The sequence below is a fragment of the Mesoplodon bidens genome, assembly GCF_964165515.1.
Source record: "Mesoplodon bidens genome assembly, chromosome: 9".
Classification (NCBI taxonomy): domain Eukaryota; kingdom Metazoa; phylum Chordata; class Mammalia; order Artiodactyla; family Ziphiidae; genus Mesoplodon; species Mesoplodon bidens.
The window spans coordinates 54610023-54637516 of NC_138166.1; the positions used below are offsets into that span (position 1 = coordinate 54610023).

The window sequence follows — 27494 nt, forward strand, 5'->3', positions numbered from 1 at the left end:
CTCAAGGTGTTAATTGCAGAGTTAAGCCACTACACGTCTGTTGCTTGTCAGACTGCTCCACTCCCCAAAAACTGTCTGTCCTTGTCTAAGCACTGGATCAGAGGAAATTAGGAGCCCGAGTTAAAGTAGGAAGGCTGTGCAATCCTGAGCTTTTCTTCACTTCATGCAGGAGGAACAACTGTGACAAGGAAATGTATTCGGTGCTCTGAGCTGTAGGCACCCCACATGGGATATTGTTTAAAGTTAAATAAGCCATCCTTTGGGAAAGGTATTTCAAGCCGTGGGAGTCAAGTCAGATCATAACTCTGAAAGCAGCGGTTCAGTTTCACCTTCTGAGAGTGGATGTCCCCATTGCTTTTCACCTTGAAAGAAAATGTAAGGTGCCTTGGACCGGGAAAAGTAAGGACTTTCCCTTTTCTCTGCCTGGCTCTGAGCAGAGGATATGTCTGTGTGCTCCCAGTGGTATCAATGACCTCTACAAGAAGGCCTGTGATTGGGTTTGGACTTGTGGGTTCTTAGCGGGACCACTCCTGGCAGATATAAGCAGCCATCACTGGTGGAGGACAGCTGTGCCCAGCAGCGCAGCTGTCATGAGGGTCAATGCAGGGGATCTATCGGAGGCAAGAATAGAGTGGCAAGATAAAAGACTAGAGGACAAATCTCACAAACAGTTGAGGGAAAAAAACACTTGGAGAAGGAGGTAATTTACAGAAGGAAGGCCAGCTGGGACTTGTGCCATAGTAATTTAGATAAAAACAGGAGGTGTGATTCCATTTTATAGTCACAAGGAGAGAGGCCAGGAACAACGAGTTATCCAACATAACAATGTAGAGTTTATCCTCTACAGTCAAGAATAATTTCTAATAACAGGAAACATTACTGTACTAAATCACAATAAGTCAAATAAGAAAATCCATGTGTTCACTTGCATTGATTAAAAAGGCATTCAATAAAATCTAATACCCATTCCTTTAAAAAAAAAGAGAAAATTTAAACAAGATATAGGATGCTGGTTTAACTAGCTAAAGACTAGTTAAACTAGATAAACTAGATAAAGACTAGCTCTCAAAAACCAAGAATCGGCATCCTACTTAACAATAAATTCTAGAGATTTTCCTATTACCAAAAGAACCAAGACAAAAATGCTATTATCATCAAATAATAGAGTTCAGGAACTTCTAGAAAAAGCACTAAGGTGCACAATAGTAATAAGAAGTATCATCTTGAAAAGAAAAATAAAGCTCTCATGATTTTCCAGTCATGTTATTGTCAAAGTAGAAAACCTAAAAGAAACAATGAAAAATCATTAGCAATATTAAGAATGACACCAATAATTAACTATAAAATGTGATGGAAAAAATGTCCACAGTAGCAACAAAAATAATACAATTCCCATGAATATGGTCTACATAAAATGTGCAGGACCTACAAAAACCAAAGTACTAAATTTTATCGATAGACAGAAGAAAGTTGCTTAAATTAAAAAAAACCAACAACAGCCACAATGATACTGATGGAAGGACTTAGTACCATAAAAGGTGTACTTTTCTCAAATTAAATTATAGGTTTAGTGACAGTCCAATTAAAATTCCAAAAAGAAAGTGACAAAATTACCCTAGATTTCCACCTAAGAAAAGGCAAAACTATCTAAGAAATTTTGCAAAATGAAACTAAAATAACAAGAGAGTTTTCCATGCTAGATACTGAAACAATTATATAGCTACAATAAATAGTATGGTGGTACTAGGCCCTATAACTAATGAATAGATCTTTAGAAGAGATTGCTTTGAGAAGACATTAAAATACACAATAAGTAAATACAATGAATAAAGGATAAGTCAGTACAGAAAAGAATGAATAATGCAACTTATGGTGTAGAAAATACCAGTTACTTCTGCTTAGACTGTTATCCAAAGTCTTTCCTGTGGCCTAAGAGGATCCTTCTAACTTTCTACATGATTTGGGCCCTTCTACCTTTCCAACCTCATTTAATAACCTCTTGGTTCCAGTTCCAACCTCCTAAGCCATCTTCCTGTTTCTCAAATATACTGTTTGTTCCTGCCTCAGGGCCTTGACACCTGCTGTTCTCTCTGCCCCTTCAGTCAAAAGTCATCTCCTCAGAGATGGCCTGTCCCTGACAACCACTGCTCAAATAGCACCCTCACCTCCATATCAGGCACTTGCTATTAATGGCACTATCACTCTCCGAAATTATTTGTTTACATGTTCATTGTTTTTCTGCAAACTCCCTAAGAATAGGGTACTTATTTCCTTGTTTGTCCTGAGACCTCAGGGTGTAGACGAACTCTTAGAAATTATTAGAGGCTTAAGAAATGAATATATATGTATACATATGTATGTATGTACACGTGTGTCTGCATTCATATGCATTGTGTACATACATGTGTGTGCCTTGTGCATAAACATATGTGCACACATGTTTATATACACATATGTGTGCATAAAATGAAGATAAGGATGATTATTGATAAGAACTATCCAACACAGATTTGTGTTCTACACAAAAATTTTGTATTAAATGTACGTATAAACAAATACCATAATGAATTTAAACAGCAAGATAGTTACAGATTCATTAATAACAGTGAAAGATCTCATGCTTTTCATTATCATCACATAACATCATCATTTTTAATTATAATCTTATCCTCGTCACTTATTTTTATCTACACTGTAAGCATTCTATTTACCACATTGAAAACAGGGCATGGTTAAGTAAATGAGACTCTTCCAAACTTAACCTTCGATTCCAACTGAATTCATTCCCTGCCTTTTACCTATTGTGATTCCTACTTTCCTTGCAAATTCAAGAGTCCCAGTGGAAAGCAAGTGAAAGATGACTAACTGGCAGATGATTCCCCTAAATGAAAGAAGACAAGATGAACTTGCTCATTTGAATAGAATTTGGGTGTTCCTTGTCTGACCTGGCTCCTGCTTCTCCTCCCACCCATCCTCATCTCCCACCCCTGGCTCTACATCACCTCCCATCTGCACGGGCAACCCATCTACTGACAGCTGTCACGTTTGAGTCCCTGGATGCCCTCCCTACCCCGCTGTGCCCCCGTGAAGTAGGAAAAAAAAGAGACTGATATAAGAATCACAGAGTGACAGAAACTATTTTTGTTGTTATTGAAATAAGATAAAAGTCGGGCTTCCCTGGTGGCGCAGTGGTTAAGAATCTGCCTGCCAATGCAGGGGACACGGGTTCGTGCCCCGGTCCGGGAAGATCCCACATGCCGCGGAGTGGCTAGGCCTGTGAGCCACAACTACTGAGCCTGTGCGTCTGGAGCCTGTGCTCCGCAACGGGAGAGGCCGCGACAGTGTGAGGCCCCGTGCACCGCGATGAAGAGTGGCCCCCGCTCGCCGCAGCTGGAGAAAGCCCTCGCACAGAAACGAAGACCCAACACAGCCAAAAATAAATATAAAATAAATAAATTAATTTAAAAAAAAAAAAAAAAAAAAAAAAAGATAAAAGTGAAAAACTCTATTTTTTAAAAAGTCAAAATTTAAGAATTGGATCATCTCAAGATCTGATAGCTGGACAGCAGAATCCCTTCCACATACACACAACTATATTTAAAATAGATAACCAACACTGTTAATCAGCCATACTTCAATATAAAATAAATATTTTTATCAATCATTGACAAAAAAAAGATGGGTTCTCTCTTTATCATTATGTGTTTCACATCTAAAACAACCAACTGCAGTCCACGTGGAGTATTTGCTTCTTTGTATGGTGTGCTGTGTGGGGTGTGTGTATGTGTATATGTGGTTTATTTCTGTCAGGTCACCAGTTGTAAAAAGATCAAGGAGTTCTGAAAAGAAATTTTTTCAATATTTTTGCATTGCTTTGGGCAGTTTAATTATCCACTTCGTGAAGAAGACAGGAGAGAGTTACAGGAACAGACCTGGCCTGAATTACTTCAATAATAGAGCTAAATATCTTTATTGACCCTTATCTTTTTTCTCTTTTCTTTTTTTTTATAGAGCAGGTTCTTATTAATTATCTATTTTATACATATTAGTGTATATATGTAAATCACAACCTCCCAATTCATCCCACCACCACAACCCCCAACTTTCCCCCCTTGGTGTCCATACATTTGATCTCTACATCTGTGTCTCTATTTCTGCCTTGCAAAGTGGTTCATCTGTACCATTTTTTAAGATTCCACATATAGGCATTATTTGTTTTTCTCTTTCTTACTTCACTCTGTATGACAATCTCTAGGTCCATCCACATCTCTACAAATGACCCAATTTCATTCCTTCTTATGCCTGAGTAATATTCCATTGTATATATGTACCACATCTTCTTTATGCATTCGTCTGTTGATGGGCATTTAGATTACTTCCATGACTGGTTATTGTAAATAGGGCTGCAATGAACATTGGGGTGCATGCGTCTTTTGGAATTATGGTTTTCTCTGGGTATATGCCCAGTAGTGGGATTGCTGGGTCATATGGTAATTCTATTTTTAGTTTTTAAAGGAACCTCCATACTTACTGTTCTCCATAGTGGCTGTATCAATTTACATTCCCACCAACAATGCAGAGGGTTCCTTTTTATCCACACCCTCTTCAGCATTTGCTGTTTGTAGATTTTCTGATGATGCCCATTCTAACCAGTGTGAGGTGATACCTCACTGTAGCTTTGATTTGCATTTCCCTAATAATTAGTGATGTTGAGCAGCTTTTCTTGTGCCTCTTGGCCACCTGTATGTCTTCTTTGGAGAAATGTCTAGTTAGGTCTTCTGCCCATTTTTGGATTGGGTTGTTTGTTTTTTTAATATTGAGCTGCATGAGCTGTTTATATATTTTGGAGATTAATCCTTAGTCTGTTGATTCATTTGCAAATATTGTCTCCCATTCTGACAGTTATCTTTCCGTCTTGTTTATAGTTTCCTTTGCTGTGCAAAAGCTTTTAATTTTCATTAGGTGAGATTTCTTTATTTTTCTTTTTATTTCCATTACTCTAGGAGGTGGGTCAAAAAGATCTTGCTGTGATTTACGTCAAATAGTGTTCTTCCTATGTTTTCCTCTAAAAGTTTTATAGTGTCCAGTCTTACATTTAGGTCTTTAGTACATTCTGAGTTTATTTTTGTGTATGGTGTTAGGAAGTGTTCTAATTTCATTCTTTTATATGTAGCTGTCTAGTTTTCCCAGCACCACTTATTGAAGAGACTGTCTTCTCCATTGTATATCCTTGCCTCCTTTGTCATAGATTAGTTGACCATAGGTGCATGGGTTTATCTCTGGGCTTTCTATCCATTTCCATTGATCTATATTCCTGCTTTTGCGCCAGTACCATATTGTCTTGATCACTGTAGCTTTGTAGTATAGTCTAAAGTTGGGGAGTCTGATTCCTCCAGCTCTGTTTTTTTCCCTAAAGATTGCTTTGGCTCTTTGGGGTCTTTTGTGTCTCCATACAAATTTTAAGATTTTTTATTCTAGTTCTGTAAAAAATCTCATTGGTAATTTGATAGGGATTGCATTGAATGTGTAGATTACTTTGGGTAGTATAGTCATTTTCACAATATTGATTCTTCCAATCCAAGAAGATGGTATATCTCTCCATCTGTTTGTGTCATCTTTGATTTCTTTCACCAGTGTCTTATAGTTTTCTGAGTACAGGTCTTTTACCTCCTTAGCTAGGTTTATTCCTAGGTATTTTATTTTATTGTTGCCATGGTGAATGGGATTGTTTCCTTAATTTCTCTTCCATATCTTTCATTGTTAGCGTACAGGAATGCAAGAGATATCTGTGCGTTAATTTTGTATCCTGCAACTTTACCAGATTCATTGATTAGCTCTAGTAGTTTTCTGGTGACATCTTTAGGGTTATCTAAGTAGAGTATCATGTCATCTGCAAACAGTGACAGTTTTATTTCTTTTTCAATTTGTATTACTTTTATTTCTTTTTCTTCCCTGATTGCCGTGGCTAGGACTTCCTAAACTTTGTTGAATAATAGTGGTGAGAGTGGACATCCTTGTCTTGTTCCTGATCTTAGAAGAAATGCTTTCAGTTTTTCACCAGTGAGAATGATGTTTCCTGTGGGTCTGTCATATATGACCTTTATTATGTTGAGGTATGTTCCCTCTATTCCCACTTTCTGGAGAGTTTTTATCATAAATGGTGTTGAATTTTGTCAAAAGTTTTTTCTGCATCTACTGAGATGATCATATGGTTTTTGTTCTTCAATTTGTTAATATGGTGTATCACATTGATTGACTTGCATATATTGAAGAATCCTTGCATCCCTGGGATAAATCCCACTTGATGATGGTGTATGATCCTTTTGATGTTGCTGGATTCTGTTTGCTAGTATTTTGTTGAGGGTTTTTGCATCTATATTCATCAGTGATATTGGCCTGTAATTTTTTGTTTTGTAGTATCTTTGTCTGGTTTTGGTATCAGGGTGATGGTGGCCTCGTAGAATGAGTTTCGGAGTGTTCCTTCCTCTGTAAATTTTTGAAAGTTTGAGCAGGACAGGTGTTAGCTCTTCTCGCCTGTGAAACCACCTGGTCCCAGACTTCTTTTTGTTGGAAGATTTTATTTTTTTTCAAGATGTTGGGGGTACGAGTTTATTAATTAATTTATTTTTGCTGTGTTGGGTCTTCGTTTCTGTGCGAGGGCTTTCTCTAGTTGTGGTGAGCGGGGGTCACTCTTGATCATGGTGCACGGGCCTCTCACTATCATGGCCTCTCCTGTTGCGGAGCACAGGCTCCAGACGCGCAGGCTCACTAGTTGTGGCTCACCGGCCTAGTTGCTCTGCGGCATGTGGGATTCTCCCAGACCAGGGCTCAAATCCATGTCCCCTGCATTAGCAGGCAGATTCTCAACCACTGCGCCACCAGGGAAGTCCTGTTGGAAGATTTTTTTTTTTTTTTTTTTTTTTTTTTTTTTTTGCTGTACGTGGGCCTCTCACTGTTGTGGCCTCTCCCGTTGCGGAGCACAGTCTCCGGACGCGCAGGCTCAGCAGCCATGGCTCACGGGCCCAGCTGCTCCGCGGCATGTGGGATCTTCCCGGACCAGGACACGAACTCGTGTCCCCTGCATCGGCAGGCGGACTCCCAACCACTGCGCCACCAGGGAAGCCCATGTTGGAAGATTTTTAATCACAGTTTCACTTTCATTACTTGTGATCAGTGTGTTCATATTTTCTATTTCTTCCTGGTTCAGTCTTGGAAGGTTATACTTTTCTAAGAATTTGTCCATTTCTTCCATGTTGTCCATTTTATTGGCATAGAGTTGCTTGTAGTAATCTCTTAGGATGCTTTGTACTTCTGCAGTGTCTGTTGTAACTTCTTTTTCATTTCTAATTTTATTGATTTAAGTCCTCTCCCTCTTTTTCTTGATGAGTCTGGTTAATGGTTTATCAATTTTGTTTATCTTCTCAAAGAACCAGCTTTTCGTTTTATTGATCTTTGCTATTGTTTTCTTGGTTTCTATTTCATTTATTTCTGCTCTGATCTTTATGATTTCTTTCCTTCTACTAACTTTGGGTTTTGTTTGTTCTTCTTTCTCTGTTTCCTTTAGGTGTAAGGTTAGATTGTTTTTTGAGATTTTTCTTGTTACTTCAGGTAGGCTTGTATTGCTATAAACTTCCCTCTTAGAACTGCTTTTGCTGCAACTCATAGGTTTTGGATCATCATGTCTTTGTTGTCATTTGTCTGTAGGTGTTTTTTGAGTTCCTCTTTGATTTCTTCAGTGATCTCTTGGTTATTTAGTAATGTATTAATTAGCCTCCATGTGTTTGTGTTTTTTTACAGTTTTTTCCCTGTAATTGATTCCTAATCTCATAGCATTGTGGTCGGAAAAGATGCTTGATATGATTTCAGTTTTCTTAAATTTACCAAGCCTTGATTTGTGACCCAAGATGTGATCTATTCCAGAGAATGTTCCATGTGCACTTGAGAGGAAAGTGTAATCTGCTGTTTTCGGATGGAATGTCCTATAAATATCAATTCAATCTACCTGGTCCACTGTGTCACTTAAAGCTTGTGTTTACTTATTAATTTTCTGTTTGGATGATCTGTCCATTGGTGTAAGTGAGGTGTTAAAGTCCCCCACTATTATTGTGTTAGTGTTGATTTCCTCTATTATGGCTCTTAGCATTTGCCTTATATCTTGAGGTGCTCCTATGTTGGGTGCATATATATTTATAATTGTTATACCTTCTTCTTGGATTGATCCCTTTATCATTATGTAGTGTCCTTCCTTGTCTCTTGTAACATTCTTTATTTTAAAGTCTATTTTACCTGATACGAGTATGGCTACTCCAGCTTTCTTTTGATTTCCGTTTGCATGGAATATCTTTACCCATCCCCTCACTTTCAGTCTGTATGTGTCCCTAGGTCTGAAGTGGGTCTTTTGTAGACAGCATATATATGGGTCTTGTTTTTGTATCCATTCAGAGAGCCTGTGTCTTTTGGTTGGAGCATTTAATCCATTCACGTTTAAGGTAATTATCGATATGTATGTTCCTATTACCATTTTCTTAATTGTTTTGGGTTTGTTTTTCTGGATCCTTTTCTTCTCTGTGTTTCCCACTTAGAGAAGTTCCCTTAGCATTTGTTGTAGAGTTGGTTTGGTGGTGCTGAATTCTTTCAGCTTTTGCTTGTCTGTAAAGCTTTTGATTTCTCCATCGAATCTGAATGAGACCCTTGCCGGGTAGAGTAATCTTGGCTGTAGGTTCTTCCCTTTCATCACTTTAAATATATCATGCCACTCTCTCTGGCTTGTAGTTTCTGCTGTTCACCTTATGTGAGTTCCCTTGTATGTTATTTGTCGTTTTCCCCTTTTTGCTTTTAATAATTTTTCTTAGTCTTTCATTTTTGTTACTTTGATTACTATGTGTCTCGGCGTGTTTCTCCTTGGGTTTATCCTGCCTGGGACTCTCTGCACTTCCTGGACTTGGGTGGCTATTTCCTTTCCCACATTAGGGAAGTTTTCGACTATAATCTCTTCAAAGATTTTCTCTGGTCCTTTCTCTCTCTCTTCTCCTCTGGGACCCCTGTAATGCGAATGTTGTTGCATTTAATGTTGTCTGAGAGGTCTCTTAGACTGTTTTCATTTCCTTTTTTTTTTTTTTATTGTGTTCCATGGCACTGAATTCCACCATTCTGTCTTCCAGGTCACTTATCCATTCTTCTGCCTCAGTTATTCTGCTATTGATTCATTCAAGTGTATTTTTCATTTCAGTTATTGTATTGTTCATCTCTGTTTGTTTGTTCTTTAATTCTTCTCGGTGTTAGTTCTTTAATTCTTCTAGGTCTTTGTTAAACATTTCTTGCATCTTCTCCATCTTTGCCTCCATTCTTTTTACGAGGTCCTGGATCATCTTTACTATCATTATTCTGAATTCTTTTTCTGGAAGATTGCCTATCTCCACTTCATTTAGTTGTTTTTCTGGGTTTTATCTTGTTCCTTCATCTGGTACAGAGTCCTATGTCTTTTCATTTTGTCTATCTTTCTGTGAATGTGGTTTTCGTTCCATAGGCTGCAGGACTGTAGTTCTTCTCGCTCCTGCTGTCTGCCCTCTCGAGCCTTTTCTTTCTGAGGAATCTTTCACAGTAAAGTATAACACCAGTTCTTGACCTCTAGAAAGATCCAGTGTGGCCGCAGGACTAGTTTGACCAGGCCAGGCCATATGATTGGTTTTATTAACATATCTGTCCCAAAGAGTGAAATTTCACACCTGTGTGACCCCTTGAAGGAGTTGAGAACTGCTTCCCACCCTTTATAGTCTTAATAACACAGGAACTCGCTGTGCTTTTCATTTTTAACCATCCCATAGTCTTTATCTGCCTCCTGTACAAGTTACAACCTAAAGGTTGAATTAGTATATAATTTGGTTACAGATAACCTTGTTTACTGAACATTCAGAAGGAATATTATATAATGCTACTTTTCCTTCCTTCCAATCTAAAAATATGTATTATTGGATCTGTCTTGCAACTGGAATCCAGCTACACAAGGACTTACTTAATTTGTCTCCAGTTTCAAACAAGACAAAAAACTCTACCTGTTCCATAGCCCTATAAATTGCTTCATAAGGAAAAAAGCTTGGGTTAAAGAGTTCCCAAGATGGTGGAGTAGGAAGACCCTACGCTCACCTTCTCTCAGGGTCTCTCACACCAATATGACAACTGTTTACAAGAGACTGAGCTTCCCTGGTGGTACAGTGTTTAAGAATCCACCTGCCAATGCAGGGGACATGGGTTCGTGCCCTCATCTGGGAAGATCCCACATGCCGTGAAGCAACTAAGCCCACGTGCCACAACTACTGAGCCTGCACTCTAGAGCCCACAAGCCACAACTACTGAGCCTGCATGCCGCAACTACTGAAGTGTGCGCTCCTAGAGCCCATGCTCTGTCACAAAGAGAAGCCACTGCAATGAGAAGCCTGCGCACGGCAACGAAGAGTAGCCCCCACTTGCCGCAACTAGAGAAAGCCCGCACATAGCAACAAAGATCCAATGCAGCCAAAAAATGAAAATAAATTTATATACAAGAAACTACCAATGTGAAAGACCAGAGCCTACCAGAAAAGACCTTCTACAACTAAAGATAGAAAGAAGGAACCACAGTGAGACAGGTAGGAGGGGCAAAATTGCAAAAGAGTCCAGACCCATACCAATGGGTGGGCAAGCCACAAATGGAAGAATAGCTATAATTGCAGAGATTCTTCCCAAGGGGTGAGGGGTTGGAGCCCTACATTGTGCTCCCCAGTCTGAGGGTCCAGTGCCAGGAAAATGAGCCCCCAGAATGTTTGGCTTTAAAGGTCGGCAGTGATTACTTTTCGGGGAGCCAGAGGGCTGTGGGAAATAGAGACTCCACTCTTGAAGGGTACACACAAAATCTCACATACTCTAGGACTCAGGGCAGAAGTAGTCATTTGAAAGGAACCTGTGGCAGACCCACCTGCTGATATTGGAAAGTGTTCCAGAGAGGCAGGAGGAAACTGGAGACCGAGACACAGGCGGCAGCCATTTTGGGGAGCTCATTCTACCACAGAGACACTGGTGCTGGTGGGCACCATTCTGGAATCCTCCCTCTAGCTTATCAGCTCCAAGAACCAGCCCCGTCCCACTCACCAGCCTGCAGGCACCAGTACTGAGACATCTCAGGCCAAGCAACTAGCTGGGAGTGGACACAGACCCACCACCAGCAGGCCAGCTGCCTGAAGACCTGCTGAGCCCATAGCCAATCCTGGATACAGCCCTGTCCATCAGAGATCCCAGGACGTGGCCCCACACACCAGGGTGCAAACACTAGATCCGGGACCCCCCAGGGTCCTGCAGCTAGAGACATGGGGAGCCTGCTCCACCTGCAGTGCACAGGCACCAATCCCAGAAACCCCTGGGCTATAGCCCTGCCCATCAGCCAGCCAGTTCTAGCCTTGGTACCTGCCTCACCCACCAGTAGGTGGACATCTGTCCCCAAACAACTGTAGCCCTGCAGCCTGCCATGGCAGGACCCAGTCCTCTCACCAGCAGGCCAGCCCCAATCCTGAGACACCTTGGGGCCCTCAGCCAGTCACCCCAGGATCTGACCCCATTCTTCAGCAGGGAGACACAACTTAGGGATACCCTGGACCCTGCAGCCAGCTGTATCAGGAACTGGCCCCACCCAACAGTGATCCAACACCAGCTCCGGGAGCCCTGGACCCTGCAGCCATAGACCCCAGGACTAGACCCTGCCCAGCAACGGGTCAACTCCAGATTTGGGACACCTTGGGCACCTCAGCCAGTGGCCTTGGGATCTAGCCCCACCCACTAGCTTTGGGACCCCCAGGGCCCTTCAGTTAGAGTCCCCAGGACCCAGCTCCACCCACCAGTGAGCCAGCACTAGCCCTGGGACTCGCTGGGGTTCCACAGCCAGCCTTGTCATTACGCAGCCCTACCAACCAGTGGCCAGCAGCCTCCACACAAGGCAGGGACTGACAACCAGCTGAACAGGGGGCCAGCCATGCCGACCAGCACGCCCACAGTAGCCCACCCACCACAACAGAAGGACCCACACAGCCCATATAGGGGAACCCCTAGAGTACATAGCTCTGGTGAGCAGAGCTGCTGGAACATATAAGATATCACCTACAAAAGGCCATTTCTCTAACACTGGGAAACATAACCAACCTACCAGATACAAAGGATGAAATTTTGCATTTTCCACAACATGGATGGACCTAGAGGATATTATGCTTAGTGAAATAAGTCAGACAAAGACAAATACTTTGTGTTGTCATTTATATGTGGAACCAGAAAATAAAATAAATGAACCAATATGTCAAAACAGAAACAGACTCATAGATATACAGAACAAACTAGTGGTTTCCAGTGGGGCTAGGGAAGAAGGAAGGAGGGGCAACATAGGGGTAGAGGATTAAGAGGTAAAGATGACTATGTATAAAATTAATAATCTACAAGGATATATTGTACAGCACAGGGAGTGTAGTCATTATTTTATAATAACGTCAAATGGATATAGCTTTGAATCACTATGTTGTACACCTGAAATGACTATAATATTGTAAATCAGCTATACCTCAATTTAAAAAATTGTTTTAAGAAGAAAAAGTATAAAAAAAACAACCAACAAACTACATTAAATAAATGTTAGTAAGCATATGAGTGAGGAAAAAAAAGAAAGGAAGGAAGGAACGGTGGGAGGGAGGGAGGGAGCGAGGGAGGGAGGGAGGAAGGAAGGAAGGAAGGAAGGAAAACTTATAGAGCATCATCGATTTTTCATCTTTCTGCTCCTTAACCAATATAACCACTAGACAATATATAAAGTGAAACCATGAAATAAAAACATTCTCTATAAAAATAAGAAAAAAAACCTTTGTATCAAATCATCCTAGACCATAAAGCATAAAGAAAATAGATACCTGACATCTATGTTTAATATAGATCCCATGCCAAAAAAACAAAAACAAAAACAAAAAACTTTGCATATTTCTCAGCCCAGGAAATCTCTATTTATGCTATTATTTTATCCTTTGTACTGCAATAAGCAGAAGGGAGGTTCTTGCCAGTATCTAGAAAGAAATTTTGCTTCACCCTTAGTATTCTAAGCTTCATGCTCTGATAAGTATGGCCATATGTGTCTCTCCTTCAGGAACAGAAAACTATAGTGCTTGGATTCCTCCAGAGGAAGTGAGATGGCTTGGCCAGAATGAATAAATATCCTTTCTTTGTTGGGGTACTGAAAGTCAAGGCATTACAAATGTCAGAAACCAGAAAACAAGGCAGCGGGTATCTACCAGAACCATGATTCGAAGGAAGGGAAAGGAGTCATTGAAATAGAGACCTAGAAACCTGACTTTCCAAATCATACCTAGATGTGTATGCTCAGCTTTTTTAGAAGCCAGCCCCAAACATTTGCCCTCTTTCTTTTTTGCTGCTTCACTCTTCCCCAATTGATAGCCTCCACCCTCATCCATCATCTCCTCTGTCTCCTGGCCTATTCCAGCCTTTAGTTTCTAAGTCAATATGACTTCCCAAGCTAGAATTTAGTGCCTATTCTGGGCTAAGGATACAACAATAAACGAAAAAACATCTCAGCCCTCAATGACCTTAAATTCTAGATGGAGGAAAAAGACAAAAAAATAATAAATTTAAAAATTTTTAAATAAATTAAAAATTAAAATACAGAGAAGTAGTTGACCATATGACAATGATGGTCATCAAATTTTTGACCGGCAAAAATGGCAATTTCATGAGTCAAACTTTATATTAAATTGTGATAATATTTTTAAAATTAAGCAAGGGAGAATAGGTAGTAGGGTGTATGGGAAAGTGAGCACAGAGAGGGTTACAGCTTAAAACAGGGCAATCAGTGTCTAAGTGGTAGAATTATATGAGATTGTTTTTCTACTCTTTCATTATTTTTCTAAGGAGCATGCATTCCTTCATAATGAGTTTTTTAAAACTTTATGACATTAAAATTGCTGAAAAACTGAAACAAATCATACAAACATGTAAATTTTAGGGTATTTACATCAAGCAGGAATATAAGATACAGATCATATTAACACAATCTTATTCACGCCCTATGAAATTAGGGTAAAATACAGTGTGGTATTAAACATCTAATATTTATGTTCTAAGCCATAAATTTTAAAAATAAGAAAGAAACTATTTTAATGAATATTGTAGAAATACAACTTATGTTACATTTTTTAAATGTGCACGATCAAAGAACAAAACACTCCCATTGTTAGAACACCCAAATAACAGACTGCCATCTAACACATGCTTTTCAGTATTTAAATTGTTTGTGAAACAAAAATGCGGGGAGAGGGAAGCACTACTTACAAAATGTACCTACCTACAAGGCAGCTTAATCAAAAAATAAACTAATATATAACTTAAACACTAAAGCAATAACTATGGTATGATGAAAACTTTGTAAATAAATTCCAGAAAAATTAGGATACTAGTAAAATTAATTATTAAATTAATCTATTAAACATAGACTAAAATCTAAAAGGAAGAAGTGAATTCTCCTGGATACTGATTGACCTCGCTCAATAATCTTAACAGTGCACATGTGCCCTTTCCTCAAAGGAAATCTCTAAACCAGCACTGTGCAACAGAACTTTCTCCAATGTTGGAAATGTTCTGCCTTGTCCTATAAGGTAACCACTAACTACACATTGTTACTGAGCATCTGAAATGTGGTTCATGCAACTAAGAAACAGAATTTTTTATTTTTTTAATTATTTAATTTTAATTTAAACAGCCACAAGAGGTTAGTGGCTACCTATCCAGTTAGTACAGCTTTAAGAACTGCCTCTTACATCCTTTTTTTTATTAACTCAGAGTCTTCAACCTGGCTGATTCCCCACTGTAGACAAATTAGGCTCTAGTTCTCACTCTCGGTCTACCGTACTATCCTCCTGGCCTCAAACTTTCTTCCTAAGTTGTTGCATAGCTGATTTCAGCAAAGCTGTGGTCCAGTGCTGCTCAGCTCAGAAACACTGGCTGACAGAGCCCTGGTCTCTTCCTGCTTGCCCAGGATAAGAAGTGGGATATTAATGCTTTTTTTAAAAAGTGAATAGACAACTAAATGTCCTGTAAGACTTCTTAGATACTAACCCAGAAGGAAGAGATTAAATCCAGTGATTTATCAAAAGCCACTCCCAAACTTAAAATTCTACTATTCCAAACCTAAAATTCTAGGTAATGACAATTTCCAAAATTATATAGTATTTATAGAATAATTCCAGTACCTTAAACCTTACAAAAATCAATTCCCAAATCAAAGCATCTAATGGCATTATTTGGAATCACACTATCATGCAACCAGTCCCCTGACTCACTGAGCAAAAAGGGTAACTTACCTTTTCTGTTGTTCTTAAGAAAGGTATTTTAATACTCCAAGTATTATTTTCATAATTTATTGTCATTCATAGGAACTTAGGTCATATATATCTTTATGCAAAATATTGGAGTAAATCTTTCCCTCAATTTTACATTCTTAAAGCTGTTACAGTTGTTCAGTTTCAAGCGGGTACCCATTTTCTGTTATTTACCAGACTTTATAACTTACAGTCAATAGATACAAGTTTTAAATATAATATTTAACTGATATTGGAAAACGAAGTAAAATATAGTAAGAAAAAAATTTTTACAGCAGGATAAGAAACTGGATTCAACGTGTATCTGAAAACAGTGAGTGCAGCTCAAGAAAAACTTACTGATTTAGCAGGACATCAAGAATAAACGATGTTCCAAAGGCACCCAGCAGGAAGCTTGCCTGGTCAACGTGAGTCAACTGCAATATCAGAAAGATAAAAGGTATTTATTATTCAGCCATAGAGATCAGATGATAAGCACTTCTCATGATCATTTGAAAGTTTTATAATATAAATTAGAAAACCAGTTCAACATAGAAATTAAATAAAAACAAATTAAAATTTGCACCTTCTTAGAAGCTATTCACTAATCTAAAGTAAAGTACCACTTAATCAAGGAGGGCAAGTACCCTCCCTTTCTGCTTTATCTCAAGTGGTTAAACATTTCATTTCCCAGAAGACTGAACTACACTTCATTCTGTTTTAGATGACTGACTCCTTTAAAATTAAGCTTTGTAGATTAAAAAAGAAATAGGGAAAAATATGTTCAATACAAGAGTAAATTAAGATGATGAATGTGATCTATTTACAAGGAAGACATCTAAACTTCGAAAAAACCCTTTTTATCCTATCTCAAATACATACTTTCAAAGTAATAGTTCAGTTCTAATTTACCAAATGTAATTTCATAGAGGTTTCCACAATTTCCTAAGAGAAAAACTGAGCCTCTGCCCATCTACTGCAAACATCACCCATCAAAAGTTTATTGGGAAAAAAATCACTATTTCCTATGCCAATCTAGGGACTCCCAGAGAAAATCACAAGGGACTCTAAAAAACATACAGTGTTACCAATAACATTAATATTAGCGTATTGAATAACCACATGTACTAACTGAAAAGAAAGGAGGAAGGAAGCAGAACTATTTATTTTGACTCCCCATATTAACAGTAGCTATACCTGAGCAGTAGAACTATAAATTATTTGATTTTTTGGTTCATATTTGTCTATAGTATCCAAAATTTCTACAATAAACATGTATAATTCCTGCAGTGAGAAAAGCAAACATACACTATTTTAGAGATATAAACCATCTGAGCAACTGTATTTATGTAACAAGTGAGGGAGATGGTGGTGCTGCTCCCCGAGAACCAGCGCATCTTAGGAAGGGACATTCTAGGATTCTGTGGGGCACAAAGGGCACCTCAATCATACCTAGGATTTTCACACTCATTAAGCTATGGTATCAGGAGAAAGGAGAGTGCTTAATAATCATAAAGCTTTCTGGAAACAAAGGATAACCTTTCCATTTTAAAATCTTTGAAATAAGTGGGAGTGGGAGAATGCCACACCTCAGTTGCTAACACATTCCAATCCTCGTGAAACCCCAAGGATGAAGAACTATCTGGATACTTCTTAGCCTCATTAAACATCCAACCCTAACTCCTCAGTCTTCCCAATTAACACCCAGGTTATCACCAAATTCTGGCTTCTTTTTTCTTTTTATGATGGTTCTTGGATCCACACTTTACTCTTCATTTTCATATCTGCCACAGTTCATATCCTCCCTGATTTTCCTAAAACTGACTCCTTACCAAAACCCCAAATGTAAGTCCTATATTTTCTACTACATCAAATACAAACTTCTTCTCTCTGCATATTGAGATCCTCCACAATCACCTCCCCCACCCCAGACATAACAGCACACAAGTTCCCAAGGACCCACCCATATCCCATTCACACTCAGTTCTCTCTTCTACTCTTTAATTCCACAAACTATGTGCATTCCAACTCTTTCTGTAGCTTTCATTCACCACTTGTGCTTTTCCAAACCAGACCCTGGGGTAGTGATCTTCACCACGGCCATTTCCCAGAAATGGCCCTATGCATCCTTCAAGACTTAGATCAAGTTCCTTTTTGTATTAGTCTACCCGGGCTACTATAAGAAAGTACCACAGATCGGATGATGTAAACAACAGAAATTTGCTTTCTCACAGTTCTGGAGGCTGGAAGTCCAAGCTCAAGGTGTTGGCAGATTTGGTTTCTCCTGAGGCCTCTCTCCTTGGCTTACAGATGGCCACATGGCTTCCTCTCTATGCATGTGTACCCCAGGTGTCTCTGTCTCTGTCTGTCTGTCTGTCTCTCTCTCTCTCCTAAGGATATCAGTCATATTGGATTAGCATCCACCCTTACAACTTCATTTAATCTAATTACCTCTTTAAAGACCCTGTCACCAAATACAGTCCCATTAGCAGTTAGGGCTTCAACATATAAATTCTGAAGGGGACACAATTCAATCCAAACTTTCCTCTCCCAGGAAGTCTTCCCAAACCCTTCTAGCTTCCTTCTCTCCTCTTCCTCAATATGGTTCATTTTGATGTGAGGGCCTCAGTACTGACCAGCATTAGGTATTCAATAAGTATTTCCTGACTGACTGACTCATTTGAGGGTTTGATCAATCACCTGGATACATACATGAACAACAATTGCATAGCTATAAATTACCTGCTTACAGAAATGCTACCCTTCCATCAAGTTGTTCTTAATGCCACCTCAATGGATAATTTCTTTTCTCTAAAAGCTCTTTGAGTTTCCTGAAGTGCTAACAACCATGTTTTGGGAACAGCCTGAGGAAAGCTCTGTCTCAATTAAAAAGAACTCTCTCCTCCATTCTTTCTCAGCATTTATTGTGAACATGGCAGAGGACACATGTTATTCATCACGGCATCATGATTACAGCTTGGATCAAAATAACATTACTATTCTTTTTTAGTAAGATATTTACTGTTTGCATTAATTCTGTCTAATTCTTATATTTTCTTTTTCCTGCAGCTTCAGTTTACATCTGGTATTTTACTTTATTGATCTCATCTATGTCCCAAGGAGAAACCCATTATGTAAATTCAACAGAAAATCTATTGACAGCATGTTTAACTGCCGTTAGTGAAAAATGTGTGCATTATTGATAGTAATTGGAACGGGATTATATTAATATTGTTTTAATGTAAGGAAGGCTTCCTTAGACTGTATACAGATTGATTCATTCAACAAACATCTTCTGAGAGTCTACCAAGTGCTGGGAACTCTTCTGATTTGGGGGGCAAGATGAAGAAGACTGATCATGTTTCCGCTCTAGTGGGGCTTATCTTCTAGTGGAAGGAGATAGAAAGTGACAAATAAAATGACAGAAAATGAACAATTAGATAAAAAATAAACTTAGAATATAAATACACTGTTCTCAGATTTAATAAAACAGGGTAAACAGGTAACCAGGGTAGATAGGGTTCTAGGTGGTATGGAGGCCTCTCTGAGGAGATGACATCTGGATGATGACCTGGATGATTAGAAGGAATCTATGGCAGACAGACTGATGGCCCCAAAGATGCCCCCACTCTAATCTCTGGAACTTGTGAACATGTTACCTCACACAGCAAAAGGGACTTCGCAGATGTGATAAAGTTAGGGACCCTGAGATGGGGAGAGTATACTGGATTATCCAGGTGGACCCAATGTAGTCACCAGAGTCTTATAAGGATCAGAGTCAGAGAAGGAGATGTGATGATGGAAGTAGAGATTAAAATGAGGTTAGGAAAAGGCCACATGCCAAGGAAAGTTGGCAGCCTCTAGAAACTGGAAAAAACAAGGAACAATTTTTCCCTAAAGCCCCCAAAAGGAGCACAACCCTGAGAACACCTTCATTTTAGCCTTTTAAGACCTAATTCAGGCTTCTGATCTCTAGAACTGTAAGAAAGTTAGTTTTAGCTGTTTTATGACATTAAGTTTGTGGTATAACGTGTTACAGTAGCAATAGGAAACTAATACAGCATCACTGGCAATGTCCCTGAACATTTAGAAAAGCAACTCCAATAACGAGTTGATTGCATCAGTGTTCACTGTCATTTTCCTCCATGGCTGCGTTAAAACCAAGGCACCTGCACTAGTAGAACTGACACTCATGAAGGCAAAAGGATCAAACGCCAAACACAGGACTTCCCAGCCAAAACAAATTTGCAGTAGTAATCACGAAAATACATGTTAGCATGGTTTCTTTGCATTCTGGATGGTCATCTACCATTCAGGCACCTGCCATCCCCATATGTCTGACTTAACAAGTAGGCTGAAGAGAAGAAACATATTTACTTCTTTAGGTTATCTTGGAGAAATTATAAATTAAGTAGAATTACACTGAACTCATGCAATTAACAATCCAGCTTATTATTCAACACCTTAATCTTAGACCTTACCTTCTTAGCTCAAAAGAAAAGAAAATGTTTAAGAAGAGAGAACTAGTCTAATCAGGATTTTCCTCTTTATTTTGGTGGGGGAGTGCCTAACATATATTGCCCCCCAAAATTCTAATATTTATTAACTTAACTAGAAGATTAAAAGGTAGTAATGGCTCTTAGAGACATTTGAAAATTATTATTATTTTGCAGAAATGCATTTTTTCAAATTACTATATAAGAATGACTTGTGATTTTAAAATCTATTAACCAAATGCTTTGTTACCCTAGAATAACCTAGAGCTCATATAATACACATCCTTATTTTACAAATAAGGAAACTGAGGCATGTGGGTAAATGTCATTTCCAAATCACCCTGTTTGGTAGTAGGGCAGCATTTCACCCCCTGGCAGGCCTTTTCCATCATGCTTCATCTTTGCTTTCATTCTGCAGTTTGGAGGTGCTTGCAGGTTTTACTGGGTTCTAAAGAGCACTTCTAGAGCATATGAGAAGAAAATCAAACCATGAAAAACAATCTTTGGAACTCTGACTTCATCAGAAAAGTCAATAACATTACCACATCTGACACAAAGCACAACCTTAGAAATTAAGCATTATACTTTACAATACCCATGGGAATCCATTTTTTAAGAAAAAAATTACACAGATATGGTAAAGTGTGTGTGTTTTAAGCACTGAGGCTGATTTTGATCATAGCTGTGAAAAAAGATTGAGGGAGAAAAAGGCAAAAATATAAAATAACTATCCAGATGGCAAGAAAACTTAATAAATCAATATAATTACATAAGGATCATTTAAATTTCAAATTTCAAAAAGGAATCATAGAATTTTAGGACCAGAAGAACCTGATACAACCCCCAGATTGAGGCCTGTTTATTATCCATGGGCAATAGCTGAAATTTAAATGTGAAGTTAATATAACCCCCAAGCTCCTTATGCATTTTGCTTCTTGGCAGCCTGTCTTTTTCTCCTCACATCTCCTAGAGCCATGAACTAGAGCAACCTTACATATTACAAAGAGCAGATATAAATGAACTTTTCAAGCTTGTCTTACTAACAACCTTTTTTTTTTTTTTAAAGATTTTGTTGTTGTTGATGTGGACCATTTTTAAAGTCTTCATTGAATTTGTTACAATATTGCTTCTGTTTTACATTTTTGGCTTTTTTTTTTGGCTACGAGGCATGTGGGACCTTAGCTCCCCGACCAGGGATCAAACCCTCACCCCCTGCATTGGAAGGCGAAGTCTTAACCACTGGACGGCCAGGGAAGTCCTTACAACCCTTTTTTAAAGCAAAGATGACACTAAAACTGTCATGGTAGAATCAGAACTTTGACACAAGGAGAAAGACAGGTAGTTTGGGTTTTTAATTAAGCCCAACCTGAATAATAAATCAATGAATATCAGTGGCATGGGAGTATTACCAGTCAAACAGTATTGTACAACAGGATAATTCTGAAAATAATTAACATAATTAAAACGAAGTCTTCAATGTATGTAACAGAATCTTTAGCTATTCTGCATCCTAAATTCTTCTTTGCCATTTGATTGCTTTTATAATTATTGAGCAATAATTACTTTTAACTATTTTCCCTGGTCTTCTACATCAGACAAGGCAACTGAAGAATCACCATAACCTGACTGCAATTACTCCATTGCCTTATGTGGACTTCTGACAAAACAGTTCAAACAGACTGATACTACAACCTATTAACATTAAGATTCCTCATTCTAGAATTTCCTGTAGCCACATCAACAATATTGTTTTCCCCTGTCTGTTACTTAAGATATGGAACTTACTGAAGCAGAATTGTATAACAATGGCTTTTTTTAACAGAGGATTCTACCAAATAGATCTACCTAATACATAAATTAGCATAATACATACATAAGAGCATTCGTGTTTTCTATTCATAATTGTATATCGATGACTCTATGTTAAATGCCTCCCTCTTTTCATGTGGTCAACTCAATCATGTCCATAGTTGTCATAATCTGTATCATATATTGCATTTAATTTACATATTATCTTTAACCAAAAGGCTCTTAAAATCCAACCTTCTATATTTAGTACTGCAAGAACCAAATAGTGTCCAGCAACAGGACATTTTAAAACAAAATGAAAGAAAACAAAAAAGCATAGCGTTTAAAGCCAGGCAGAACTGGGTTTGAATTCTGGGTCTTCCATTTATTAATGGAACAAACTAGGGCAAATTGTTTAATGTCTCTGAACTGAAAGTCCTTGTCTCTAAAAGACCAAAAATAATAATACACACTCTGTAGCTTTATTGTGAAAACTAAAGGATAAGTTACAATCCATTCAACATTTATGGAGCACTGACCATACCTCAGGAAATACACCAGGCTCTGGGGATACACAGAACACTCAGACATGGCCCCTGCACCCAGGAAATTCACAGTCAAAAAGGGGAGCTGCTACACAAATTATTACAAAATATTTGAAAGTCCAATAATAGATATATGTACAAGGTATAACAGCAGCCGTCTGACTATAGGATTACAGAGAGTTGGGGAGGTGCTCCTCAGACCAAGAATGCAGGGGAAAGCACGCCTGGTAAAAGACCCTACAAAGGCACAAAAATGGGAAACTCAACACACTCAGGGATTGTAGGAAATGCTATATTCCTGAGACAGAAGATGTGAGGCATCTATTGTGGGAGAAGAGGCTGGAACCCCAAATGCCAAAGAACTTCCAAACCAGTGGTTCTCAATCCTGATTGCATATTAGGCTTGCTCAGGAAGCTTTTTAAAAAATACCACTGACTGGGCCCCAAACTCAGAGATTCTAATTCTTTTAGTCTGGGATGGATCCTGGGCATCAATATTTTTTAAAGAGCTACCCTGTGATTCTGAGGGGTGGCCAAGGGTTCAGAACCACTAGTATAAAACAATGTAAGAAATGTACTCTTTATCCTGGAAACAATAAGAAATGGATGTAAAAGGCTTTGAGATGATAGATGTTCAATAAACAATAGCTCCTTTCCCTTATCGTCACAATTTACGACAAAATATGTTTAGCTTTGAAACTGATGATCTACTTACTGAATCCCCCTATATTTCTTGCAAGTAAAATGTATGTTCCTTTGACAATTTACTGCCTGAATTTTGTTGTTGAGTTCAACCAAAATAATAAATGTTTTAAAAGATAAAAAAAAAAAAAGGAGAGGGAGAGTAAGAGAAGGCCAAAAAAGGAGGTAAAAGGGATTCCATCTGGTAGCCTCCCCAGATAAATTAAGTGAGGGCCAAGAAACATCTGTACAAGCACCTTAGCATATTATTTTGCACACAGCACACTCTCAACACACTATAAGAAAAAAACAGGAAGGACAAGGAGCAATAGATTGGAACTCCCACGGGAATTTTTAAAGAGCTAACTATATGGGTCTAATGAGTAACCAGTTCCCATGGAATTCCTCTCTAGTCACACTTGTTCTATAATTCAAATGCCGGTTCTTGCTATTATTTGAAGCAAAAATTTTTACAATTGATGTGAACGTGTTCCACTGTTGTGGACATGCGCCTGTTTGGGGATGTATTACCCAAGGACAGAGATTATGTCATATAGATCTCAGCAGCCAGGAGCCCTAGGTGAAGCCACATACACCACAAAAAAAAAAAAAAAAAAAAAGGCTTTTCTTAGTGAGTTCTTGAGAGGCATCCTGTGAATTTGCCTTGCTGAGCGTCCAGTTCTGACGTCACTGAAAGCCCTCGACTCTGTGATTCCTGGCGGCAGAGGACCCCTCTCTCCAGTGGCCCCTGCTCCAACAAAATGGAGGTGGAGGGGCTGGGCCGACGCTGGCATCAGCTCTCATTTTCTCCTCTCCATTCAGGAAGTCAGGCAGCCTCATTACCTATTTATGCTCTGCTATCTTCTGATAAATCAGTCTCTCCATCATCTTGGCTATTAACCGCCCATTACTAGGCCTTCATTTCGGGCCTGAACAAGAAAACACTTTCTCTCAGAAGCCTGAAAGTCAGAGCAGACCTTTACAATCTTTAGCATCCTGAGAATAATACCATATGTAGTCATATTGAGCTGTAATTTAATCTGAGTGCAAGGAACTCCAACGTTTGGATGCAACAAAATCAGCAGACAAAATCCCTCAGATGAACCAGCGCTGGGAAACAGATACTCTACCTTAATGCAAGAAAGGCTTGGGAGAAAAATTACAGGTCTTCCTGGCCTCACTGCTGACTTGACATTTGATTTTTGGAGTTACTAAAACTTTCTATGCTTCACCTTGTTTTTCCCCAAAGGTGAACTGAAAATAGTATGAATTATAGAATGCTGTGAGAAAAACACCTTATATTTTTGTCTATGGTGAAAGAGTATATAAAAGCTTGTTGCAAAGAATAATGTAACTACTGAGAGTTAAATAAAACACAGGTAAAAAGAACAGAGGAGGGGAAAAGCAGTTAAGCTATTATATTATCAAATGAATAACTAGTCAGTTCAGCTCTAAATCGGATGATTTTAAAAGCAGGCCTGGAACTTCCCTGGTGGTGCAGTTGTTAAGACTCCACGCAGGGGGCGTGGGTTCGATCCCTCACCAGGGAATAAGATCCCACATGCTGCACGGCGTGGCCAAAAGATATAAAATGAATAAATAAAATTTATTTAAAAAAATAAAAGCAGCCCTGGAAATAAGTGTCATCTCTGCCAGCTGGGTCACAGTCTTTCCTGGAGGCCACATCAGAAATAGGCCAAGTCTAAAGAAGAAAATGAAGAATGGTGAGTTCTTCACATCAACATGCACTTCACCCAGTTAAGGCAATGGATTTTTGTCTGCTTGCTTGCTTAATTTCACCTTCTTTATATAGGTATTAGAGGCATCTGAGAGTTAAGGTTCACTTCTGTGAAAGGGCCAGCTCCCAGTGTTTGAGGAAAGAAAAATCATAGCTATCACTGACCAAAATGCCATGATAAATAGCTGACATGTAAGAATTCCATAGTATTTTCTTCAAGAAACAAATTTACATAGGGTAAGAAAGTTTTTTCTCTCCTAGAACTAAAGACTAAAACTACATAATTATAGAGGACTTTCTGCTCACACAAATACATATATACACATGCATACTAAACTTTAGAAGGAGCAGATTCTTTCTTTACGATCTCAACTGTCCAAGAGTTTTCCAAGAACACAGTCGAGAAATAATCTTAGTAAAATACTGCAAGAGCAAAGCTCCTGCTTAAAAGAAAAAGAAGAAAAAGGCAATACCTCTCTAATATCAAGAATCTTCAAAAGATGTTTTTTTAATCTGTAACTTGACAGTCATCCACCAAAGGCTTTCTTTACTGGGACACAAAATGAGAGACAAACCTTGCAAAAATATCTATTTATTTTTGGGGATTTCCCAAGTAGCTAGAATGAAGATTGGTTGGAAGAACACAAGAGTTATCTCAATTACCACAATTATGAAATGAAGGAAGGAATGGATATGTGTGTGTGTGTGTGTGTGTGTGTGTGTGAGTGAGGGGGGGGGGGAACTTGACCAATTAAGAGCAAGCATGCAGATTACCAGCCATCCCTAAGGAAACCATGTCTCAGAAACATGGAATCTTGCAATGCGTGCATAGGTTAGAACATAGCAAGAATCTGCTACAGAGATTCAGTATGACATGAATCTGCCCCCCAAATTCTTAAACTGATGGGCTTCCACATACTACTAGCTGGTGTCTCCAAGCTGCTTTGAAGGGTAACTCCTTGCCCTTAAATTATAGGGAAATTGAAAGAATCCATTCATGATGCATGTTTATTAGAAAAGAAATACCCAATGAGAAAATTTTTGTTAAATGTGCTGCATTACATGTATCAGATCTATAGTTTTTCTGGGATATGGACTTCAAAAGCATCTGAATCTAAAGAAATTAAAGAGTAAAAATTTTCAAACACGTTGCTAGGAAATATCTAAGGGGTAGCAAAATAATGAAATTACTCTGTTGGACAAGAGAAATGAAAAAACTCTAGACATTACTTTTCCTTGCACTTCCATTATTTATTGGCACTAGTGACTACTGCCCCTTGCAATAAGTAGATCAATCGTGTTACTTAATCCTTAGCACTAAACACTTTCCTTAGAAAAGTGAAATGCCTTTTAAAAAGACATTGACTGTAAATAATCTCTTAAAGCAGGAATTCTAAGAGATACTGCTATTGAGAGAGATAGAAAACCTCACCAAACCAAGTCACATTATCCATTGTACACCCAATAATTCTCGCACGTGCATGTGTGTGCATAACTGTGTATACATCATGGCAGGAATAGCTTGTAGTCAGCTGTAACCTAGAAAATAATTACTACTTAAAACAAGTAAACTCTGTAGTGCTGGTGAGTTCAACTCTAAAAAGATCTAGTAGAAGGAATAACTGCTGCTCTGAAATGGAGACAGGATATAAATCCTCCCTGGAGGGTCTCTAGACCTAGGACAAGGTAACAGTGTCTAGTGATGTAAAGTCAGAATCAAATGTAAACTATACCTTAGGCCTGAAATATGTCTTCATTACAAGAAAAAGCCAAGACAAAACTTCGGAGATTTCTAACTATTGTTATGACTTTGTGTCTGAATAAAAAGAAAGAAAAATCCAGGTCTGACCACTGTTATCTTCACTGGCATGAACTCAGCTCTTGATAGGAACAATATCATGTCAAAGGTTGATGGAACTTGACCTCCTCTGTGTTAGAAACAAAGGGTAGGGAATTCCCTGGTGTCCAGTGGTTAGGACTTGGCGCTTTCACTGCTGAGGGCCTGGGTGCAATCCCTGGTCGGGGAACTAAGATCTCACAACCCGTGTGGTGTGACCAAAACAACAACACCAAAAAAATAAAGATCCAAAAAACAGAAAAGATTCACAGGTAGGATCACAGGGAGCCACGACCTTGTGAAGGCGCGTCAGTGGAGCTTGGGGGCCAAGAGCTTGATTAGAGCCGTTCATACTTCCCTCTGTTTAAACTCTCTGCCTTAACAAAAGAGCAAGCATGCAGGGGCACTGAACTGTTTTCAATGTCCCACACATGACTCAGGCTTCTATGCTGTTGATGTGTTTTGACATAAAGCGGAATAAACCAAACTCTATAGTTGTTGCCTCTATTGGGGGCAAATTACGGCAGTTTAACGAGGCCTCTGTGCCTCTGACACACTGGGTTAAAGAAAGGATTCCTACAAGATATCCTGATTCTCTTTTAAAAAGGAAAAATTCTGGGCACAGCTTTTCTTTCTGTTCATTTTATAATACTTTTTGTTTGTTGGTTTCTTTTTACTTCTTGTTGCTCTGAAGCAAATGAATACTTTGAAGTAACACAGAAGTCACTTTTCAATTAATTTATTAAATGATACCCTGGGAGAATGTCTTTACTTCTGAGAAGTGTGTACGTGGTCACTCTGAACTACTCCCACTGGGCTTCTGGGAAGCTGCCTCCTGGCAAAGCCTCCTGGCCAAAATGTTCCCTAGATCAGCATCCTCAGCAAACTGCCGCCAAGCCATCCTTTTTGTCCTTCTCTGGCTTCCCCTGCAGGTCCCATCCCCTCCCTCACCACCATCACGTCCTGAACCCTACCTGTGCTCAGGACTCCATGAGGACCATAGCAGATGCTATGAAAGATACAACACCTGCCCACAGA

General features: G+C 38.9%; 1 protein-coding gene across 12 annotated transcripts in view; it reads right to left on the bottom strand.

The window, feature by feature from the left end:
• Positions 1-27494, bottom strand: part of ADAM22 (ADAM metallopeptidase domain 22) — a 235492-nt gene that overhangs the window by 185760 nt on the left and 22238 nt on the right. For all 12 annotated transcript variants that reach the window (XM_081244763.1, XM_081244764.1, XM_081244765.1 and 9 more), the window contains exon 3: positions 15732-15808. In XM_081244763.1, coding sequence (XP_081100889.1) covers positions 15732-15808 — 77 coding nt within the window. The remainder of the gene's footprint in view (positions 1-15731; positions 15809-27494) is intronic.